This window comes from Leptonychotes weddellii, chromosome 5 (genome assembly GCF_054177405.1).
Source record: "Leptonychotes weddellii isolate Sample4059 chromosome 5, ASM5417740v2, whole genome shotgun sequence".
Classification (NCBI taxonomy): Eukaryota; Metazoa; Chordata; class Mammalia; order Carnivora; family Phocidae; genus Leptonychotes; species Leptonychotes weddellii.
The window spans coordinates 8,690,157-8,711,525 of record NC_138373.1 but is presented as its reverse complement, the minus strand read 5'-3'; the positions used below and the strand labels follow the sequence as shown (position 1 = coordinate 8,711,525).

General features: G+C 49.9%; 2 protein-coding genes across 2 annotated transcripts; both read left to right on the top strand.

Annotated features, from left to right (window-relative positions):
* Positions 1 to 1,336: 1,336 nt before the first annotated feature.
* On the top strand, positions 1,337 to 10,691 carry TRIM50 (tripartite motif containing 50). Its single transcript, XM_081819484.1, has 7 exons — positions 1,337 to 1,473; positions 2,066 to 2,477; positions 5,836 to 5,931; positions 7,579 to 7,809; positions 7,899 to 7,921; positions 8,984 to 9,108; positions 9,755 to 10,691. Exons 2-7 carry the CDS (start codon positions 2,079 to 2,081, stop codon positions 10,342 to 10,344), a joined length of 1,464 nt encoding a protein of 487 aa, XP_081675610.1. The 5' UTR covers positions 1,337 to 1,473; positions 2,066 to 2,078; the 3' UTR covers positions 10,345 to 10,691.
* A 4,923-nt stretch (positions 10,692 to 15,614) lies between these two features.
* Positions 15,615 to 19,307, top strand: NSUN5 (NOP2/Sun RNA methyltransferase 5). Its single transcript, XM_081819523.1, has 4 exons — positions 15,615 to 15,772; positions 15,881 to 16,003; positions 16,478 to 16,652; positions 16,743 to 19,307. Exons 1-4 carry the CDS (start codon positions 15,680 to 15,682, stop codon positions 16,853 to 16,855), a joined length of 504 nt encoding a protein of 167 aa, XP_081675649.1. The 5' UTR covers positions 15,615 to 15,679; the 3' UTR covers positions 16,856 to 19,307.
* Positions 19,308 to 21,369: the final 2,062 nt, after the last annotated feature.

Sequence of the window (21,369 nt, the reverse complement as noted above, 5' to 3'; positions counted from 1 at the left end):
GCTTAACCAACAGCCACCCAGATACTCCTCTTTCTTTCTTTCCTTTTTTAAGATTGATTTATTGAGATGCCTGGCTGGCTCAGTCGGTTAAATGTCTGCCTTCAGCTCAGGTCATGATTCCAGGGTCCAGAGTTTGAGGCCTGCATCAGGCTTCTTGCTCAGCAGGGAGCCTGCTTCTCCCTCTGTCTCCCATTCCCTCTGCTTATGCGTGCTATCTCTCTCTCTCTGACAAATACATAAAATCTTTAAAAAAATAAAAATAAGATTGATTTATTTTTAGAGAGAGGGCGCATGCGAGTGTGGGAGGGGCAGAGGGAGAGAATCCCCAAGCAGACTCTATGCTGAGTGTGAGACCAGGGCTTGATCCCAGGACCCATGAGATCATGATCTGACCCAACACTAAGAGAGGCTTAACCGACTGAGCCACCTAGGCACCCTTAGAGCTCTTGTTTCATTTTCTTTCTTTTTTTTTTTTTTTAAGATTTTATTTATTTATTTGTCAGAGAGAGAGACAGAGAATATACAGACAGAGGGAGAAGCAGGCTCCATGCAGGACTTGATCCCAGAACCCTGGGATCATGACCTGAGCTGAAGGCAGACACTTTAACTGACTGAACCACCCGGGCACCCCAGAGCTCTTGTTTCTTAACACTCCGAGAGACCCACTCTCACCTTTTTTCTAATCAGTAATTTTTACCACACTCCCATAGTATGTTAAGACTATAATGTTTATTGACTGTATAAAGAAATGTCACTGAACTTCTAAATCTCTGATAGACTTTATACAAAATGTTCATAATTCAATAATATTGAGTAAAGGAAGTGAGACACAAAAGAGCACATACTAGGTAATTCTGTTTATTTGAAATTCAAAACCAGGCTATGTTAATCTACGATGGTTAGAATCAGGTTAGTAGCTATCCTTGTTAGGGGGTTCTTACTGGGGAGCACATAGAGTGCCTTCTGGGTGCTAGAAACATTATGTTGAGAGTGAGTATACACGTGTAATGTGTACATCAAGCATGTAGTTAAGATTTGTGCCCTTTGTAGAACTCCTATCTCAAAACATTGTATAAAAATACCTTCAAAAATAGATTCAGAAAGAATTGTGTCGAAGCATGAGTCCACTCCTGTTTGGGGTCTGTAAGGTGTGGCTGGGGGCCCACTCAGTCTCCCCCACCTTCCCTAAAGCATGGCCAAGGTGAGCACCTGCATGTTGGAATTATCAGTGTTGCTGGCCGAAAGGAGGCTGCCTCCCCAGTCCCGTGATGTGGCCCAGTTTCCACCTGATTCTGGGCGACCTTGAGGACATGGGGGTGTTGCTGGGAAAGAGGAGGAGGAAAGGGGCAGAGACTAAGGGTGAAGCATGCGTTCAGCTGCAGTCCCCATGCCTCTTAGTGCCTCTGCCCATCCTGGGGAGAAGAAAAAACTGAGCAGATCTGTTGGACATCTCTGCAGATTCTGAGAAAGCAGGTAGTTCATTGTGGGGGCTCTCCCTAGGTCTGCTGCCAACTTCTACCTTGGTGCTTCTTCTCTCTCAGTGCCAGTCAGCTTTCACAGGGTCTCAGGCTCTCCGGACCAGCAGTCTCTGCTTTAGAATGATCTGGGGGGTGTTTGTTATAAATGTAGATTTCTGGGGCTCACTGAAAATGTGTGAAGGGGTGACTCAGGAATCTCTTTTAACTGTGCTTCCAATAGTTGCTCACCAGTTTGAGAACTGATCTAGAACATGGGAAGGACCTTTGCTTGTTTTTGCTGCCCATTGCTGGGTCCATGCAGCTGAGAGCACATTGTTGGTGTCACTCCACATGACCTTGCAGACGGCCCTTTCTGTGTTTACCTCCAAATCTGAGTGAAAAATATAGAATTCTATGTTTCCAAGTGCGTTTCCCCACAATTAAGCCCTTTGTTTTAGAGACAGAAAACAGACCCAAGGTCATAGGGGTTGAGATTGGAATCCAGGACTGGAGACCCTAAGGCACTCTGATTTCCAGTGGCACTTGCCAGGGGTTGGGGCCCCAGGGGGTGGAGGGAGCAGGTTTGAGTAAGCTGCCCTCTCTTCTAGCCGGGCACCGTGGATGGCGTGGCAGGTGAGTGTCCCTGAGCTGGAGGACCGCCTTCAGTGCCCCATCTGCCTGGAGGTCTTCAAGGAGCCCATGATGCTGCAGTGTGGCCACTCCTACTGCAAGGGCTGCCTGGTGTCCTTGTCCCGCCACCTGGACTCGGAGCTCCGCTGCCCAGTGTGCCGACAGGAGGTGGATAGCAGCAGCTCCCCGCCCAATGTCTCCCTGGCACGGGTGATTGAAGCCCTACAGTTCCCTGGGGGCCCAGAGCCCAAGGTCTGTGAGCACCACCGGAACCCGCTCAGCCTCTTCTGTGAGAGGGACCAGGAGCTCATCTGTGGCCTCTGTGGCCTGCTGGGCTCCCACCAGCATCACCGCGTCACGCCTGTCTCCACTGTCTACAGCCGCATGAAGGTGGGCAGTGAGGCTGCTGGGGGGGTGGGTTGCGGGGACACACCGAGCCTAGCTCTTACCCTCTCTGGCACCATTGTCTGGCAGAGAAGGGTCCCAGGCCAGGATGCCAGTTCCCTCCAGCCCTGTCCTGGAGCAGAGCTCATAGAGCATGCATCCATCCATCATGTTTTGTGCAGCTGTTCCAATCTCCAGGTGCTGGGGCCTACTGACCTGCATGATGGAGAGCCCCTTGTCAAGTGCTAGCCCCTTCCCTTGCTCGGTTTTTCTTTGTAGCTCTCATTCATATTTTGAGCGCTCCCCAGACGATGCATGAGGGCAAGGACTTTGTTTTGTTTCCTCGGGTATTTTCATGCCTAGAGCCATGCCTAGCATGTAAGTAAAAGCTCAAAGCGTATTTGCAGAAACAGTGGATTCCTGTTCTCGTGGACTTTTGCCTCAGATCTAGCAGGTCATCATTTAAGGTGAATGATGATGATGATACTCTCTTTGGTGAATATGTTGATCTAAGATTTACGAAGGGGTTGGGGTTATCATTGTACTTTACAAATGAGGAAACAGGCTCAGAGAAGGTAAGGGTCTTACCTAAGGTCATACAGCTTGTCACTGGCAGAGCAAGGACTCTGACTGTGGCCGGTTTTCTTTCCATTGCAAAACAGATCAAAGAAGGGCAGGAAGGATTCTTGGAAGTGAATTGCTAGAGGGTACCTGGCATAGTGTTTGGGAGGGAGGGAGAGTAAAGGTAAGGAATGACAAAATACAGGTGATAGGGGTGGGAAAGAGAAAGAGCATCAAGATCTGAAGGCAGAGTTCCAGGGATTTCTTGGCTGAGTGCCCTGGGCAGCATTTCTTTGCTTCTTCAGTCCTGGAAGACAACTATGAAACGTGCACAGGGCCAGCCCAGCCATCCACCAGCCCCTCTTGCCCACAGACGTTTACTCGGCACCTAACGTGTACTCGGTGTTGTGCTAAAGCCTGTAGTACAATAGTGGGCAAGAGGTTTACCACAGCCTGGGAGTCTGGCAGAGAGGGTGCTACTGTCAGGGTTAAGTACAGGCAATGGGGAGACCACCTCAAATATAGCTCCGGCATGGTCTCGGGTGGTCAGGGAAGGTTTCCTGGAGGAAGTGGACTGCTGAACCAAGACCTGACCCACAAGGAGGAGTTGGTAGGAAAAGAAGGGGAGGAAAGCATTCCCTGTATAAAGACAGCCTTGCAAAAGATCAGGAGGGAAAGATATTTAAGAAATCGTAAGTTGTTCTTTTAAGCTCAGGGGAGAGTTAGCTAAGTGGAAGCCAGGTCATAGTAAGGCTTGTGTGACATGTGAAGGGATTTGTAGTTTATTCAGAGGACCATCCTGGTTGAGGGGGGGCACTGGAGAGTTTTAAGCAGAGTCCTGATGTGGTCCAAGCACTCTGCCGGAGGGTGGACTGGAGAGTGAGGCTGGGGGGTAAGAGACTGGGAGTAATTACATATGGGTGGTAATTGAAGCTGCAGGAGTGGAGAAGACCAACCAGGAGAGCCTGCAATGTGGTAGGGAAGACACGGATGATGCCACCAAGGAGCACGAGGGTTTAAGATTCAGGTAAATAGAGCACCCCAAAAGGGACAGAAAGAATCAACAGAGAGAGTAGGAACACTGGCTGAATATGGCCTCCTAGAAATCAGAACAGTGCTTTTTAATGAGAACAAGATCACTTGTGTGAAATGCTGCTGAGGATTGGAAAGCGTCTGTTAGATTTAGCAGTAAGGATTGATTATCTTGGCAAGAGTAGTTTTAGTGGAGTTCACAGGAGGAGGAAGCCAAATTGCAGTGCAATGAAATTGAGCCTGTGTTTTATTAGCCCAGGAGAGAAGGAAACACACAGGAGCTCGCTCATCATTTCTGGCTTAGAGCCTGGGACTGCTTGGGTCCTGGTTTTAGATGTGGGTGTTTGTGATCCCAAGACTCTTCTCTGTGATGCAACAAAATTGTGTTCCTTTATTAGGTTCCATTTTATGCATTCCTGTTTTCCTCCTATTGACTGAGATCTTGAGGTTATTTATTTGCATGATTTTTTTTTCTTCTCCCAGTGACCCAGTTTGACGGAGAAAGAGGGAAAGAACTAATCTCATCTCTCTCTGCTTCAGGAGAGTTACCACTAGAATTCTGTTCTTGGGTTGCTATGAGATCTTCTGATGCCTCATTATCCAGAGCAAGACCCTGTGTCCATTTACCCCTGCAGTGGCTTTATTCTTTAATCAGCTCCTTTCCTGAAAGGCTTTTGTAGCTGGTTTCTTTCTTTTTTTTTAAGTTTATTTTTTAGTAATGTCTGCACCCAGTGTGGGGCTTGAACTTACAACCGAGAGATCGAGAGTCACATACTCTTCCAACTGAGCCAGCCAGGTGCCCCTCTTGCCGCTGATTTCTGTTTGGGAACTATCTAAGCCAGAGACTGTGTATGCTCCATGGGCACAAACCAGCAGGGCTCCCTTTAAGTAGTGCAGCTGTTTGGGGGTCTAGGTGGTCCTGGTTGAACCCTTAAGACTCTGTCAGATTTGGGGCCAGGGAAGCCCAGGAGAAGGGAGTTTACTTCAGCCTGGGGAGGCCCCAAATCCAGGCTGGGCCCGAGTCTGCCAGGGAAGGATTCAGGTCTTTATAGGGAGTGGGGAATCCCCAGGTATAAGTGGGGCAACCGTATGCACCATTGGCCTTCCTTGGGGCCATCCTTTTTGTGATATCTTGATCAAATGCCCACTGATTCTAGACCTGCTGGTGACCAGAGAGTTTACTTGGTGGGTACCCAATGGCCAGCATTCCATTCAGGGAGTGTTGGCTTCAGACTGGTTATCGCCCCTCTTGGATGTTGTGTGGTGCCTTCCAGGTGGACAATGTTTAGCGTCCATCTCCATGTCCTGAAGAGGGATGACCTGGAGATCCTTTTCTGTCTGGGTAATTCCTGCCCTCAATGTGGAATATTCTTGAATAATCTTAACCTATTTTGGAGTCAAGAGTACCCGGGTAGCTCTTTCCCTGGTTCCACTGAGAGTGCTTGTGGCCATTAGGATGCTCCCTGGGGGCGCCTGGGTGGCTCAGTTGGTTAAGCGACTGCCTTCAGCTCAGGTCATGATCCCAGAGTCCTGGGATCGAGTCCCGCATCGGGCTCCCTGCTCTGCGGGGAGCCTGCTTCTCCCTCTCCCACTCCCCCTGCTTGTGTTCCCTCTCTCGCTGTGTCTCTCTCTGTCAAATAAATAAATAAAATCTTTAAAAAAAAAAAAAAAAAAGGATGCTCCCTGGAAGGGTGAAGCCCAGGGCTGGTCCCAAGGAGCTGAAACGGTGAAGGGGTCGGCTACTCATGAGGCCATGGTACATTGCCTCCAGGAGGACCTAGCGGCTCTCATCTCTGACCTGAAGCAGGAGCAGAAGAAGGTGGATGAGCATATTGCCAAACTGGTGAACAACAGGACCCGGATTGTTGTGAGTGCACTTTCCCTCTGTACCCTTACCCTGGGGCTGGCCACCTTCCCTTTCCTACGGAGCCCAGTTCTGATTTGTTCTTTACAGAAATCCATACCTTCATACAAAGCCAGAATTCAAAGCATTCCAGGGCGGAGTGGGGGAAAGGGCAAATCGCCTCAGGGGAATCAACTCAGTTGTTAGGACTCTGTCCAAGTTGGCTGTGTCCCTCTTGTCCTTGGTAATGAGATAACACAGAACCTAAGTCCCAGAGGTAAACAGCTCAAAGTGTGGGCATGACTCTCCTGCTCTCTACGTCTATTTGACCTTGACAGTCTGGTGCCCGCCCGGTACCTCGGAGCAGAGGTGTGGAAAGGCTTGGTGGTTTTCTGCTTTTCCTGAGTGACAGGTACACTGGGGCTGGGAGGTGTTCTGAAAAAAAGATTCACGGCAGCTGTACTCAGTTTTGGAGGAGAAAAAACACTTTATTGATAGTATAAAAATGTAATAGAATCAGAAAGAAGAAAAGGGAAATCTGCGTATAGATGAGGGCAATAGTAAGCAGTAAAGGAGAATAAAACAGAGTTACATCAAATCGGGTACTTACAACATCCAGCCTCATTAGCTGGGGGAGCTCCATGGAGACGGCCAGGCTGGAGTCCCGATGGAGAGGCCTGGGTCAAGCATCCTCCCCTCAGGTGAGATTTCCAACTGACCATCCCCATAAGGACCGTATTTATAGGGCAAATGAAGTTAAACATGTGTTTGCCTATGTGCAGTTTGGAGCGAGCTGCATTCCTGCGTTATCATGTCTTTACATATTCAAGGAGCCTGTGCTGGGTGTGCTTGCCCCTTCTCCCAGATTCCATTCTGGGGGGCCAGCCCAGCCTGGAGCTAGAGTGGATGTAAGGCAAGATTTACAGCTCTTGGCATCCAGACCAGAAGGGCCAGTTCTGACCTGGAGGCCAGCTAATGTCCACTCATCAGGCTCCCAAGGTCACTCATGCAGCATGAGTCTCACAAACAACATTCTTCCACCTGCCTGCGTGTAAGTGCAGGTTGGGGGGTGGTCAGGTATGCAGGACAAATCCCAGAAAGCTCCATCCATACAGTCCAGGAGGGTTTGGAGCCTGGGCCCTGCAGGCAGTTGTGAAACAGGAGCCGGAGGCCAGTGTCCCCTGAGAGTCTTCTCCATTAACCTCCCCACCCTCAGAGGGAGACGGCATTACCCCTGCCCAGTGGAGGCTGAACTCAGGGTCAGACACGGAATCCTGGCTGTCTAAAGTGTGCTTTCCCAGGGCCTTGCAGACTTTTTTCAGTTGCGGAATCCTGTACTAAAGCTAAATCTGATATGCACATTTAATAGCAATATTACCCACCACCACCTCCCAGTAGTGACAAAGCAATAGCAGAGCCACTGTGTTTGAAATGGGAGCTGGGGGCCAGTCTCTCCCCTGCCTCTGTTGCCCTCCCCATGGCCACATGTGGGATGCCCAGGCACAGTGTGAACACTGGGCAGGAGTCAGCCCTGCAACTCAACTACTAGAACCATCTCCAGTTGGAGGCCCAGGAAGGCCTAAGCTGCCAGGGCCTAGGGACACCAACGTCAGCCACAGCCAGGCAGTTCTGGCCGAGGTTCCAGCTGTGATCAGTTCCTCTTTGTCCCAGAATGAATCTGATGTCTTCAGCTGGGTGATTCGTCGTGAGTTCCAGGAGCTGCACCACCTGGTGGATGAGGAGAAGGCCCGCTGCCTGGAGGGGTTGGAGGGTCATACCCGTGGCCTTGTGGCCTCCCTGGACATGCAGCTAGAGCAGGCCCAGGGCAGTCAGGAGCGGCTGGTCCAGGTCGAGCACGTGCTGGAGCAGTTCAGTAATGAGAGTCACCATGAGTTCATCCGGGTGAGTGGACAAGGGAGTGCCCCCCATGCCGAGGCCCCCAGGTCCCAAGAGTCTTCCTCATGCCTCAACCATCCTGTTTTGTCTTGCAGAAGTATCACTCCATGGCCTCCAGGTAATAACCTTGGAGGGAGCTCTCAGCTTGGATCTGGTGGCTCCTCTCCACCACTTCCTGCCTTCGGCTGTACCAGTGCCTTGGCAGCAGCTGCCCACATCTGGCTCTGTACTGAGCCCAGGGAACACAGATGAAAGTCATGCCCCTGCCTTTAAGGGTCTCAAAGACTGGTGGGCGGCAGATGGTGAACTATGGTTACATCACTGTGGGTACCTAAAACCAAAGAAGTTCACACGAGCTACAGAAATAACAGGAGAAGGTGACTGGGGTTGCAGGTGGGGGGAATGGGCGAAGATGATGCATAGATGGACGAGCTTAGGGCAGAGGACAGGTGTTGACCAGGCAAGCAGAGTGGGGAATGGTCACGTGAAAGGGTGAAGTAAGGTGTGGGACTGGGGTATTTATTGTATGATGCAGGGCAGAACGGGCAATGAATGGGAGAGGTAAGAGCCAGAATGAGGGGCCATGAATCCTGAACCATAGTTTGTGGGAAGGGATTGAATCCATGTTCCAGTCTCAACAAATGAACAACCATGCAGTTCCTTGGCCTTCCTCAGACCCTGATTGTGAGTCTCCTTGTTTTTTCAAATTTTCTTTGGTCTTAAGGACAGTTGCATTAGGAACATTGGTTTAAATGAATGGACAGTGAAGCTGATTGGGAGCAGGTGTCCACTCCAGCTGTGGCTAGGGGCCAGGGTCACCCAATATAGGGCAGGGGTCCTCAAACGTTAGTGTGTATCAGGACCACATGGAGGGCTCATTACGTCAGATCGCTGGGCTCTAGTAATCACTTCCTGATTCAGCAGGTCTGGGGTGGGACCTGAGAAATTTGCATTTCTAGCAAACTCCCAGGTGATGCTGCTGGTCTCGGACCTGATCTGATGTAGAGTGTTTCCCCTTCTAGGAAGGGGGCAGGCACTCAGAGTGGGGTGGAGGGAAGGAAATGACAAACATCTTGAGCACACAGTCTTCTGAGCTGCGACTGGCTTGTTGGACTTGTGTAAGGGTGAAGGGGTGGGGTTGGTGTGCAGCTCCGCCATCATGGTGAACCGTCACCCTCAGAGCAGAGCTCCAGCAGGCCCGGCCTTTGGAAGGCACCTTCAGCCCCATCTCCTTCAAGCCAGGCCTCCACCAGGCTGACATCAAGTTGACTGTGTGGAAGAGGCTCTTCCGAAAAGTTCTGCCAGGTAAGGCTCCAGCCTGTTCTCTTTCCTGAGGGCTGCCCTGCAGGGTGGGCGCAGAAGACTGGAAGGTTGTTTGCGTGGGTTATGGTGAGAGCATGGCTTTGGGGTTCCACCAGACACCCCGGGCTCAAGCTCAGGTCCAACTCTTACTGGCCAAAGACAAGTTGTGTAATTTTTTTTTTTTAATTTTTAAAAAAGATTTTATTTATTTAAAGAGTGAGCGCTTGAGTTGGGGGAGGGGTAGAGGGGGAGAGAGAATCCCAAGCCGACTCCCCACTAAGCGCGGAGCCCAGCCCAGGGCTTGATCTCTCACACCCTGAGATCATGACCTGAGCCGAAATCGAGAGTCGGGCACTTGATGGACTGAGCCATTCAGGCGCCCCGAGTGCACGCCCTTTTCCTTAACCAGAATGCCTCCCTCACAGCGATCCCGTTTTTTTCCATGCTTCAGGAATTGTTCATGCATTCAGCAAGCATCCTTAGGGTTGCCTCTTCTGGGCCTGGCCCCTTCTTAGAAGGCCCCTTGGATACAGGGATGAGGCCATTGCAGTTTCTCCCCTGAGGAGCTCAGGGCCTCCAATCAGACTCCTTTGTGGCAGGGTGTGCTGCCTTCTGTGTAGCTTGAAAACACTTCTTTGATCTTTCTTAGCCCCGGAGTCCCTCAAGCTAGACCCTGCCACCGCCCACCCCCTCCTGGAACTCTCCAAGGGCAACACGGTGGTGCAGTGCGGCCTTCTGGCCCAGCGGCGTGCCAGCCAACCCGAGCGCTTTGACTACAGTACTTGCGTCCTGGCCAGTCGGGGCTTCTCCTGGGGCCGTCACTACTGGGAGGTGGTGGTGGGCAACAAGAGCGACTGGCGCCTGGGGGTCATCAAGGGCACAGTGAGTCGCAAGGGCAAGCTGAGCAAGTCCCCAGAGAACGGCGTGTGGCTCATTGGCCTGAAGGAGGGCCGGGTGTATGAGGCCTTTGGCTGCCCTCGGGTGCCCCTGCCTGTGGCCGGCCACCCCCACCGCATCGGCGTCTACTTGCACTATGAGCACGGAGAGCTCACTTTCTTTGATGCTGACCGCCCCGATGACTTGCGGCTGCTCTACACATTCCAGGCTGACTTCCAGGGCAAGCTCTACCCCATCCTGGACACATGCTGGCACGAAAGGGGCAGCAATGCACTGCCTATGGTGTTGCCCCTGCCCAGCGGGCCTGCCCACCTCACCCCCCCACAGCCCATCAAGCTGTAGGGTTGCTGGTGGGTCTGCTGGGTTCAGCGAGCAGAGATGAGGTTCTTTACTGTTTGGGAAGGTCTTCGTGCCTGTGTGTTCCTGGAAACACCTAATGATAAGAAAAGGACTCTAATCCCTTCCCTGTCAGCCAGGGGCATATTTATTAACCTTTTTGCCAGGTTATTCAGCTGCTTATTAACCAGCAGAACCAGGCCTTGGTGTCCATGGGTTAAGATAGGCTTCCCTTGATCCCTGCTAACCATGCTTTCTGCTTACTCTTTTAACAGAAGGTGGAAACATTCCCACACATAATTTCTCTTTGTCATTGTGAACTTAAGGATAATAAATGTGACGCTATCTTTAAATTATTTGCAAACATTAACTGCTGTGCATACATACTGTTTTATGCTCAGGTCTTTAAAAGCAGCTCCAACCTCTGGTCAGCCAGAAGTCCCCTCAACTCTGGGCTGGCTGGTCTGTGGTTAGAGTCACATCAATCACTCTGTTACTGCTGTCTTCAAAGACCTCTCTTGATCTCCCTCTCCATTGGTTGTTATGGAAATAACACTTCTTCAGAGCAGAAGCAAGTAGGGTCCAGACGGACGTGGCCTATCCCTGAAAGCTGCTGGACACGTGGGAGCGGGCCCAGAGCCTCAGTCTGTTCATGGCGAGTCTGCCCCTGGCCACAGCTGATGGTGTCCGTCCAGACCAAAGCTGGGACAGCTGAATTCTCTCCCAAGAATTTGAAAGTTGGAAGAGAATGGTTGGGGCTGAGTCATCTGAGACCTAGTGTTTTAGAGAGAAGCTCCTCAGCCTTGTGCCACTGAGCTCACAGTTGCCTGGAGTTGCCTGAGCTACTTCTCTGGGGAACCACTCTGTCCTGGTGCCTTGGCACTTACCCACATTGGCCACACAGGCAGAGGCTTGACCTGCAAGCTAAGTGATCCTCTAGGAACCCGAGAGAATGGGAGGTTTGTGAGGCACTGACCTTATCCCATGGGAGACTGTCAGGACAGGTCACCTACCAAGATCTGATAAGCATGAAACTTTCTGCGCCGCCTCCCTCTGAGCAGAGCTGTAGCCTATAAAACAGCTTAATTGCACCTAGAACTGGCTTCCCAGCAATGGGAAATCCCCCAACCCTCGTTGTAGTCCTCCTTCTGTTGTGTGCAACAAGGACCATGTGGAGCTGGCACCTTTGGCTAATCTTCTGCCTATGTAAGTAATAAGCTGTCTGAATCAAAAGGTGCTTGTTGTATCTTTACCGGCTGAATCTGTTGGGCCTTGGCCTTGGTTGCTGTGTGTTTGACACCTTGCAGACCTGGTTTTTGGTTATGCAGCTCCTCAATTCCATGACTTGGCTGAAGATTGTGGCCCTCTATATCCACTCTCCCTCCCTCCTCCCTTCTCCACCCTGTTCTCTGTCCTGGGAGACTGGCCCCAGTGGAATGCAAAGCCCTCTGGCTTCCTGTTGGGTTTAGCAGATGGGAGGGACTGGCAGGAGATCCAAGGGCAGGAAAGGGAATTCAAGGTACTTATTTTTCTGGTTTCCTGCCTGCTGGGCTGTGGGTTTGCAGCTTTCCTCATCTGAAGATCCTTGGCAGGTGGCCCCTTCCTCTGTTCCTCTCCCTTGTTCCTTCAGGCCTGGCAGTGAGCAGTGCTGTCACCAGCCCCAAGTACTGCACCACCTCTAGTTTCCCTTAACTCTGACCATCCTTTCATAAATACGTCCTTCTTTAAGATCACTTCAACTACCATTGTGTGCTCACCTCTGCCCCCGCCAGCTGCTGACAGACACAGTGGCATATGTCTGCACTCAACTTAGTAAATCCCCTCTTGTTTGGCTGGCCAGAGTTAGTGTTTGTGCTTGCAACCAAAAGATCCATTCAGTATGGAGAAGGCAGATGAAAGAGCAGTTCATTATGTGGAGTTGGCATTTAAGCTGAAAGAAGTGGAATACAGGCAGAGGAGAAGAGTTTTTGGGGGTCTAGTCCACGGAGAGATGCTGCAGCCAGAGCTGGACCTGCAGAGGGGGTGGAGGCTAGACCATGGAGGACCACTGATACTATCTTAGTGTATATTAACTTTGTTCTGTAGTAATGACAGCGTGGGAGTGGGAGAGTCTGCCCAGGGAGAAAATACTAGCTGACAGAAAGGAGGTCAGAGGATGGAACAGCAGAACTTAAGGAAGCAGCTTAGACAACGTTGCCAAAGAACTGTAGAAATGATAGAGAACTGGGAGGGAGTGCCAGCAGCAAAGATCATGGAAGCCAAAGCTTTCCAACAGAGAAGGTGTGCCCCGTAGTGCCGTGAAAACCCAGCCTCAGCAGGAAAGGCCTGAGGAATATTAGATTCTTGGTGGCCTTGGAGGAAGCCATGTCTGTGGACTAGCATGGGAGACAGACTTCAGGGGGTTACATAGTATGTGAGGAAGAAGTAAAGGCAATCACTGCTGATTCTTGTTTTAAGCAGCTGGACGGGGAAGGGAAGAAAACTGGGTCATGAGTTTGAGAGAAGGTGGGATTAAAAGAAGGCATTTTTAGGATAGAGGAGGCTACAACTTGTCCTACAGAAATACATGAGCCACATGTGTAGGTTGAAGTTTTCTAGGGGTCACGTATTAGACATTTTAAGGCACAGGTCACCTAGTGTCCACATCTTGGCTCCTAATAGCCATTCTCCAATGAAGAGGAAGCAGGGCTCCTTGGAGAAATAGCTGGTTCTAGGACTGGGGCAGGAAATACCCTGAGCCATAAGCCGCTTGGAGTGCCAGGAAGCACTCACAAACAAAGGTGTGCAAAACCCCTACAATAATAGAGGCCTTTCAAAGGGACATGGGAGCCCATTGAAAGCACTCCTAGTGGCCAAAATGGGAAAAATGTGAGCGACAAAATAAAACAGTACAGGTTTCCCCGCTATCAGAAAGTAGAGTGTTTCTGTGAGATCTGTCATTAGCTGAAGTGGAGTAATGAGAATCAGCAATTACCATTACTTTATATGGAAACATTTTTTAGTGCTACCAGACCCCCCAAATTAACTGCTTTTAAGCTTTTCTTACCTTTGGATAAACCTTGCAAATGAATGCACACAGTCAATCGAGATAAAGCACAGTTCAGAGCTACGGAGGCTTGATGCTGAGATGCTGCGTTTGTAGATCTTGGGGAAGGAGCGTGGCAGCGTCACTCTCACTGGGGTGCGTGCTGCCTCTACAAGGGCTTGCGGCAAAACAATACTATTTTTACTTTTCCCCTTTTTTCATAAAAGTGAAAATCCTCTTAGGATTTCTTTCAGTTAACAAAAACAGGTACTACTCTAGGTCTTTCGTAAAAGTGAAGTGGTGTAATGCAAACTTTCTAAAAGGGGGGATAGGGGTGCCTGGGTGCTCAGTCGAGCATCCAACTCTTGATCTCAGCTCAGGTCTTGATCTCAGGGTGGTGAGATCAAGTCCCACATTGGGCTCCACACTGGGTGTGGAGCATACTTAAAAAAAAAAAAAAAAGAGGATACCTGTACTGGATTACAACTCAAAGTATAAAGTAAATATCCATGAGTCCATACTGATAAATGATTGGCTAATTAAATAAATCTGGGACGAGAGCATTCTGCAGAAGAATTCCAAATAATTTATGTAGCTACTTTGCCCTCAAAGAGGTAGAGTATAATCCCCTACTCCTTAAAGGGTGGGCTGTGCATAGTGACTTCTTTCCAGAGGGAACAGAGGGATAAAGACTAGTTTGCAGTGGAGAAGTGTGAATCTTAGCCAGGTGATCAAGGTTAACATCAACAGTGAAGGTCATGTTGATACTATATGCCCTTGATGTGATCTGATGAGGATGGTACTTTACCTGTAGTCTTCCAAAAACCCATAAGCCCAATCTGATAATGAGAAAAAAAATTTTAGAAAAATCCCAAATGAGAGACATTCTACAAAACACTGACCAGGATTCCTCAACACCATCAAGGTCATCAAAAATCAGGAAAGTCTGAGAAATTGTCACAGTCAAGGAGACGTGACAACTGAATTTAACGTGGTGTCCTAGATGAGACTTCCGAACAGAAAATGGACATTAGGTAAAAGCTAAGAAAATCTGAGTCAACTGTGGACTTTATTAATATTGATGCACTTGTTAACCACTCACCTGAAGGAGTGGGGATTGGGATTGTTTTAGGATGGGTTAACTGGCACAGCTGGCTGTCCAGCTGTCCATACCAGTTTGTGCTCCATTCATTCACTTCTTCACTCGTGCAACAGATGTTAGGTCCTTACTGTAAGAAGAACACTGGTTTAGGAGGCACGGATAAATGAGTGTCAAACAGGATTTGCCCTCTTGGAGACAGCTAGAGAATAAATCATAACTACATATGGAACAGGTGCTGTGAAAATAAAATAGATGTTACTCAGTTGGGGGTGGGGTTTCCACTCAAAGATCACTATTAACCAACCTAGAGCCACAGGACTGGATTAAACGTTTAAACAATTCTGATATAGACTAGAGTCAGTTCCCTTGCAAAATGCTTGCTGATGTGCTGTTGGCAATACAGAGAGTGTACAGGCAGGAGTATTCTGGTCCATTGAGGCCTGTCTACTTGAATGCTTAAAGTACACATGTACTGGATTTACTCAATGTGTATCAGTAACCACATGGATGCTGGGGACAGAGGCAAATCCTACAAAATCCTTGTTCTCCCAGAGGTCAGCTGGAGAAACTTTCCTATAAATGAATTATTACAATGCACGAAAAGCCAGCCGTTTGGAAACAAAGCACTCTTCCTCACAAGACGTGCCAAACTGAATTCTAAACTGTTAAAAGATTTAAGTGTGAAAAAATGAAGGCATAGTGATTGCTATTTGTAAAGATGTGAAGAAGAGGTTTCTAAGTATGACATCAAAGGCAGAAACCATAATTTAAAAAAATGAAAACACGTCCAAAATAAGCCACATTAAAAAGCAACAGTCAACTGTAGAAAAATATACCTAAGATGAGGTATATATTGTTAATATACAAAGGACACTAAGAGATGGTAGAAGAGTGACCAAAAGACAACGTGTTAGAATGCAAAGGATCAATAAACACAAAATATTCAAGCTCTATAACAAATTAAAACAGCAGGAAAATCCCATTGCCTATCTGACTGGCAAAGAGTGGAAGAAAAAAAAGGGAAGAGGTACGAAAAGGAGGAGAAAACGCTCTCCCAGCGCTCCACCTCACACAGGCCTTGGGAGCCCTGGAAGGGCACTGGGATTTCCGGGTCGGAACTTCCGTGCCCTTTGACCCGGAAGTGCGGGCGGACAGGGCGGTACCGAGGCGGGCGTGCTTCGCGACAGAGCCGTAAAGGCGCGTGGGAGCGAAGCATGGCGCTGTACGCGACGGCGGCGTCTGTGCTGGCGGGTGTGGAAAGCCGACGGGGCTCCATCAAGGGGCTGGTGTACGCCAGCAGCTTCCAGGTAGCGGGGTTCGTGGTTCGGGCCCGGCGCGGGGGGAGAAGGGGGCTGCGGAGGGGGGCCAGCCGGCCCGGCCCCCGCCTCAGCAGGTGTTCTTTCGGCCGCGCGCAGAACGTGAAGCAGCTGTACGCGCTCGTGTGCGAGACGCAGCGCTACTCCGCCGTGCTGGACGCCGTGATCGCCAGCGCCGGCCTCCTCCGCGCCGAGAAGAAGCTGCGGCCGCACCTGGCTAAGGTAGCGGGGCCAGGGGGCGGGGCTGGGCTGTGAGCCTCTCCGGACCTGGTCTCAGAGCCGTACGGTCCACGGCGTGACTTCAGCAAGTCGCCTCTATGAAATGAGGATGAGCAGCCTCTAGCCGGGTCATTATTTGAGGTCGGATGAAAGTGCTGTACCTTTGATCCTCGTGTGGAAATTAAGAACAGAATTGCCAAGTAGCCACGGCGGGGACTCTAGCTAAAACAAAAGGGTGGTGTTGACAAGGAAGAGGGTTAGGATCCGGGGCTCTGCTGGTGAGCAGCCCTGGGGAGACGGTGTGGGACAGGGAAGCAAGACACATGGCTCAGCTCCCGTGTTTGCCGGTAATCTTTTGTGTGGTCTTGCGCAAAATACCTCACTTTAACCTGTTACTGCCTCGATAAGTGGCTTGGTTAGCGCCTCCAGTTCCGACGCTATACTTAGGGTTTTTTCTCGTTCTTTCCCCATCCCCAGGTGCTAGTGTATGAGTTGTTGTTGGGGAAAGGCTTCCGAGGGGGCGGGGGCCGATGGAAACCTTTGCTGGACCGGCACCAGGCAAGGCTGAAGGCTGAGCTGGCCCGGCTCAAGGTTCAGCGCCGTGTGAGCCGCAACGAGGATCTGTTGCAAGTGGGATCCAGGCCTGGCACAGGTGAGCTGGAAGGAGTTGTTGGGAGGAGGGTAGCTCTCGGGCTCTCAGAGGAGAGGGCCTCGATCCTGCTCACTCACTGCTGATTCCTAGCCTCCCAGGTGCCTCGATTTGTGCGGGTGAACACTCTCAAGACCAGCCTTGATGATGCAGTTGATTACTTCAAGAGGCAAGGTTTCTCCTATCAGGGTCGGGCTTCCAGGTGAGCTGAGAACCCTGCCTGGCTCCCTTCCTCTCTGGGGAGGTCCTTGGGGCCACTGGGAAACAGGCATCTGGAGGAGGAGAGAGGAGGGGTGGTGGTGACTGCACTCTGGTTTTCTCGTACTTTTCCAGCAGTTTCTCCCTCTCCTTCCAAGGTCTGGCTTTCTCCATCCCTTAACATTGATTCTCCTGGGAGTTCCATCTTACGTTCTTCTAATGTATCCATTTCTCTTGCTCTGACTCCTGTTTCTCCCCTGATGATTCATGTCTCCTAGTCTAGATTTCTCTCTGTATTCCCACCCTTAGTGTTCCTCAGCGCAGCCACAGCGAGTGCCGGACTAAATTCATCTTCTCTCTGAACTTTGCACCTTCTTCTTTTTTAATTGTTAAATCCTGTTTATTCAAAATTCAAGACTTAGGAGAAATCCTTCCAAAACAGTGTGCTTAAACACACATTACTAGATTATTTTGTGGTGGTTTTGTTTTTTTCTGAGGTATAACTGACATGTAACGTTAATTTTAGGGAGACAGTGTGATGACTTGATATGTGTGTATGTTGCAAAATAATGGCTACAATAAGTCTACCATTTATCACTACATGTAATTACAGAAAGTTTTTTTTCTTGTGATGAGAACTTTTTTTTAGGGGTGGGAGGGGCAGAGGGAGAGTCTCAAGCAGGCTCCATACCCTGTGTGGAGTCCGAAGCAGGGCTCAGGTCGATCTCACAACCCTGAGATCATGACTTGAGCCCGTATCAAGAGTCAGACGCTTCCCTGACTCAGCCACCCAGGTGCCCCCTCTTGTGATGAGAACTTTAAAGATCTCTTAGCATCTTTCAAATATACAGTACAGTATTTATTATAGTCACCATGTTGTGCACTAGATTCTTGGGACTTACGTATCTTATAACTGGGATTTTATACCTTTTGACTACCTTTACCCCTTTTGCAGTTCCCCTCCCCACAGTCATAAATCTGTTCTCTGTATTTATGAGTTGGTTTTTTGTTTGTTTTTTTTTAAAGAGAGTCCATATATGAGTGAGAACATACAGCATTTGTCTTATATTCACTTAGCATAATACTCTCAAGGTCCATTCATGTGGTTGCAAATGGCAATATTTTATTTTTTGTGGCTGAATAATATTTGTGTGTGTACACGTGTGTACGTACACACATGTGTGTATATAGTTACATGTTTTCTTTATTCATCTAACAGTTGACATTTAGGTTGTTCCATGTCTTGGCAATTCTAAATCTGCAGTAAACAGGGTCTGGATATCTTTTTGAATTAGTGTTTTCCTTTTCCTTGGATAAATACCTAGAAATGGAATTGCTGGATCATATGGTAGCTCTAGTTTTAATTTTCTGATGAACCTCTATACTGTTTTCCACAGTGGCCGCACCAGTTTACACTCCCACCAACAGTGCAAGAGGGTTCCCTTTTCCCACATCCTCACCAACACTTGTTGTTTCTTGTCTTTTTGGTAATAGCCATTCTGACAGGTGTGAGGTGAGAGCTCATTGTGGTTTTGATGTGCATTTCCCTGATGACTCATGATGTTCAGCTCCTTTTCGTGTACCTGTTGGCCATCTGTCTTTGGAAAAACTGTCTTTGTCCAGTTTCATTCTTTTGCTCGTGGCCTCCATTTTCCCAAAACCATTATTGAAGGGACTGTTTTTTCCCTGTTGTATATTCTTGGCTCCTTTGTCATAAATTAATCGACCATATAAGTATGGGTTTATTTCTGGGCTCTCTGTTTTGTTTCATTGATCTGCGTGTCTGTTTTACGCCAGTACCAATACTGTTTTGATCTCTATAGCTTTGTAATATAGTTTGAAATCAGGGAGCGTGAGATCTCTAGCTTTCTCAGGATTGGTCTGGCTACTCGGGGTCCTTTGTGGTTCCATACAAATTTTAGGATTGTTCTGTGTCTGTAAAATTTCCATTGGAATTTGCTAGAGATTGCACTGGATCTGTAGACTGCTTTGGGTAGTATGGGCATTTTAACAATATTCTAATCTATGAGCATGGAGTGTCTTCATTTGTGTCATCTTCAGTTTCTTTTATCAGTATCTTACAGTTTCAGAGTACAGGCCTTTCACCTCCTTGGTTGAATTTATTTCTAGTTTTTTGGGGTTTTTGGATACAAGTGTAAATGGGATTGTTTTCTTAATTTCTCTTTCTGATAACGCTGGTTTGCAAACTCCTTGGGAGCCTTCCAGGTAGAATCTAAAACCAGCCCCCATACGCACAGGGCAAGGCCAGAGAGAGAACGAAGAAAGAGGCAGGCCGCTCCAGATTGACGTGGGGCAGGTTTAGTAATAAGGGAACTTCTATACAAGGCTTGGGCCAGGGCAGGGCGTATGGTGCCCCCTTGGTGTCGCTCTTGGAGGGTTTCTCCTCTGTCCCTGTGTGGCGTGTATTGTGTGACAGTTACTCTTTGAGGGGGTGGCAGGCTCCCAGGTTCTCCAGACGGGTCGTTTGCCCTCAGCACTGGTTTGATTAGCCCTCAGGTAGAATTCACCCTTAAGAGTTTCACCTGGTAGGATGCCAGACCCGGTGTGTTCCCTAGTCCTGGGGAGAGAGAGACCCCTTGTTCTCGGGCAGGGGGAGGATGCCTAGTTGGCAGCATCAAGAGACTTTCTTGATGGGCATCGTTGCTCAGGTTTTAAGGCTTTCCACAGGCTGACCGCTCTGTTCCGCTGGGGGCCCCCGCAGCAATGAGGTCAAGTCCATGTGCTTCCAGGTTCCATTCTCCAGACCCTTTCCGGTCATTTGGGGGTGGCCTTTTGAGCTCCGTCTTGGTCATGGGTCTCTCCCACAGCACCTGAATGTCTGTTGCACAAGTGGGCTCAGCGTGCCTGTGAGCAGCCCGTACCCCGTGCTGGGGGCCGACTGGAGCTCGCTTTCCTTCCTGCTGTGACATGGCCCTATCAGGGCTTTCAGAGACCAGGGTGCAGGTGGCCTGTCTCGTTCCCAACCCCCTAAGAATTTGTTGGACTTCTCTGTAGATTCCTGGGGTCCCGCATGCCCAGGAAGTTCCCCCTCATTGGGCCAAGCCTCCCTGCAGGCTAGAACAATCCAGTATCTGAGGACATACCTACCTTGCACTTCCTGTAAGCGTGCCATGCAGCCCCCGCTGGAGGCCCCCTGCTGGAGGGCGGCAGGGTGTGTGCGGACGTGGCTCTTTTTCTCCGGCCCCTGCGCAGTTGGGGCAGCCATCGCTGTGCGGGATGCTCCCCCCGGCCTTCAGCTGGAACTTGGCAGCGTGTCCGCGAGCTCGGAGGGAGGAGACCCTCTTGTCAGGAGAGTTGCCCGAATCGGGGGGCTGCTCTTGCTTGCTCTTGTATTAGGGGTCTGCCGGTGCGGGGTGCTTCAGCCGTCCAAAGCCCTCCGCTTCCCCTCTCCTTGCCCCCCCCATTTGCTCTACCGCAGGGCCATCCGTGCAGTTTCTCCAGCGAGCGCGTTAAAGTGGCCTGCACTTTCGGGGTGTCCCCGTACTCACGCAGGGGTCCCCCAGCATCTGATGTAGGGGCTACCCCGCGCCACACAGTGGTCACTGGCCAACTGGGGACTTCCCCCGCGGACCATGTGTTTGGTCTCCAGGCTGGCTCTCCCATGGTCGGGGTGCGATCTGAACTGGCCCCGCGATGCGGAGGGTAGGGAGCGACCAAGAAAGAGGCAGGCCGCTCTGGACAGGTAGGGGGCAGACTTCATAAGCAAGGGGACTTACTGGAAAGCTTGTCTGGGGCGGCAGCAAGCAAGACGTCTCCACGCCCACCTGCCAGAATCTTCGGAGTCTATACAGAGGTCTTCATGGGTTCAGCCTCCTGCCTTCCAGATGGTCTCTACACCCTATCGCTCTCTCAAGGCTGTGTCCTTGGGCAGCCTCGGGGAGTGGGGAAGGCAAGCAGGATGCACGTCCCAGGGACGGGGGTGAGGAGCCGGACTGTCCAGGTCCTGCCCCCGGCGGGTGGCCACATCACCTCCGTGACCTCCTCTAATGGTTTGTCATCTGTGTGTAAGAAACACAACAGATTTTCGCATATGGATTTTGTATCCTGCTGCTTTACTGAATCTGCTTAAAAGTTCTAACAGTTTTTTGGTTGGAATTTTTAGGGTTTTCTGTATATGTCATCTGCAAATAGGTACAGTTTTTCCTTTCAAACTTGGATGCCTCTTATTTATCTTGCCTGATGTGCTGGCTAGGTTCTGTTGAGTAAAAGGGGCAGGAGGGGGCATCCTTGTCTTGTTCTGGATCCTAGAGGAAGGGCTTTCAGCTTTTCACCCCTGAGTATGTTAGCTGTGGGCTTTTCACATGTGGCCTGTATTATGTTGAGGTGTGTGCCCCCGACACCCGCTCTGGTGAGCTTTTATCATGAATGGATGTTGAGTCTTGTTAGATGAGACGAGCAGGATGTTTGTCCTTCAATTTGTGAATGTGGTGCCGGGTATGGTTGGCTTGCGGGTGTGGAAGCGTCCGGTGTCCCTGCACTTTGCGCCTCAGCGTTCCCTGTC

Coding starts and splice junctions, on each gene's coding strand:
- TRIM50 (XM_081819484.1), top strand. CDS start 2,079: ATGGCGTGGCAGGTGAGTGTCCCTGAGCTGGAGGACCGCCTTCAGTGC. Junction 2,478..5,835: donor CTGTCTACAGCCGCATGAAG/GTGGGCAGTGAG, acceptor CATTGCCTCCAG/GAGGACCTAGCGGCTCTCAT. Junction 7,922..8,983: donor TATCACTCCATGGCCTCCAG/GTAATAACCTTG, acceptor CGTCACCCTCAG/AGCAGAGCTCCAGCAGGCCC.
- NSUN5 (XM_081819523.1), top strand. CDS start 15,680: ATGGCGCTGTACGCGACGGCGGCGTCTGTGCTGGCGGGTGTGGAAAGC. Junction 16,004..16,477: donor TGCGGCCGCACCTGGCTAAG/GTAGCGGGGCCA, acceptor CCCCATCCCCAG/GTGCTAGTGTATGAGTTGTT. Junction 16,653..16,742: donor GGGATCCAGGCCTGGCACAG/GTGAGCTGGAAG, acceptor GCTGATTCCTAG/CCTCCCAGGTGCCTCGATTT.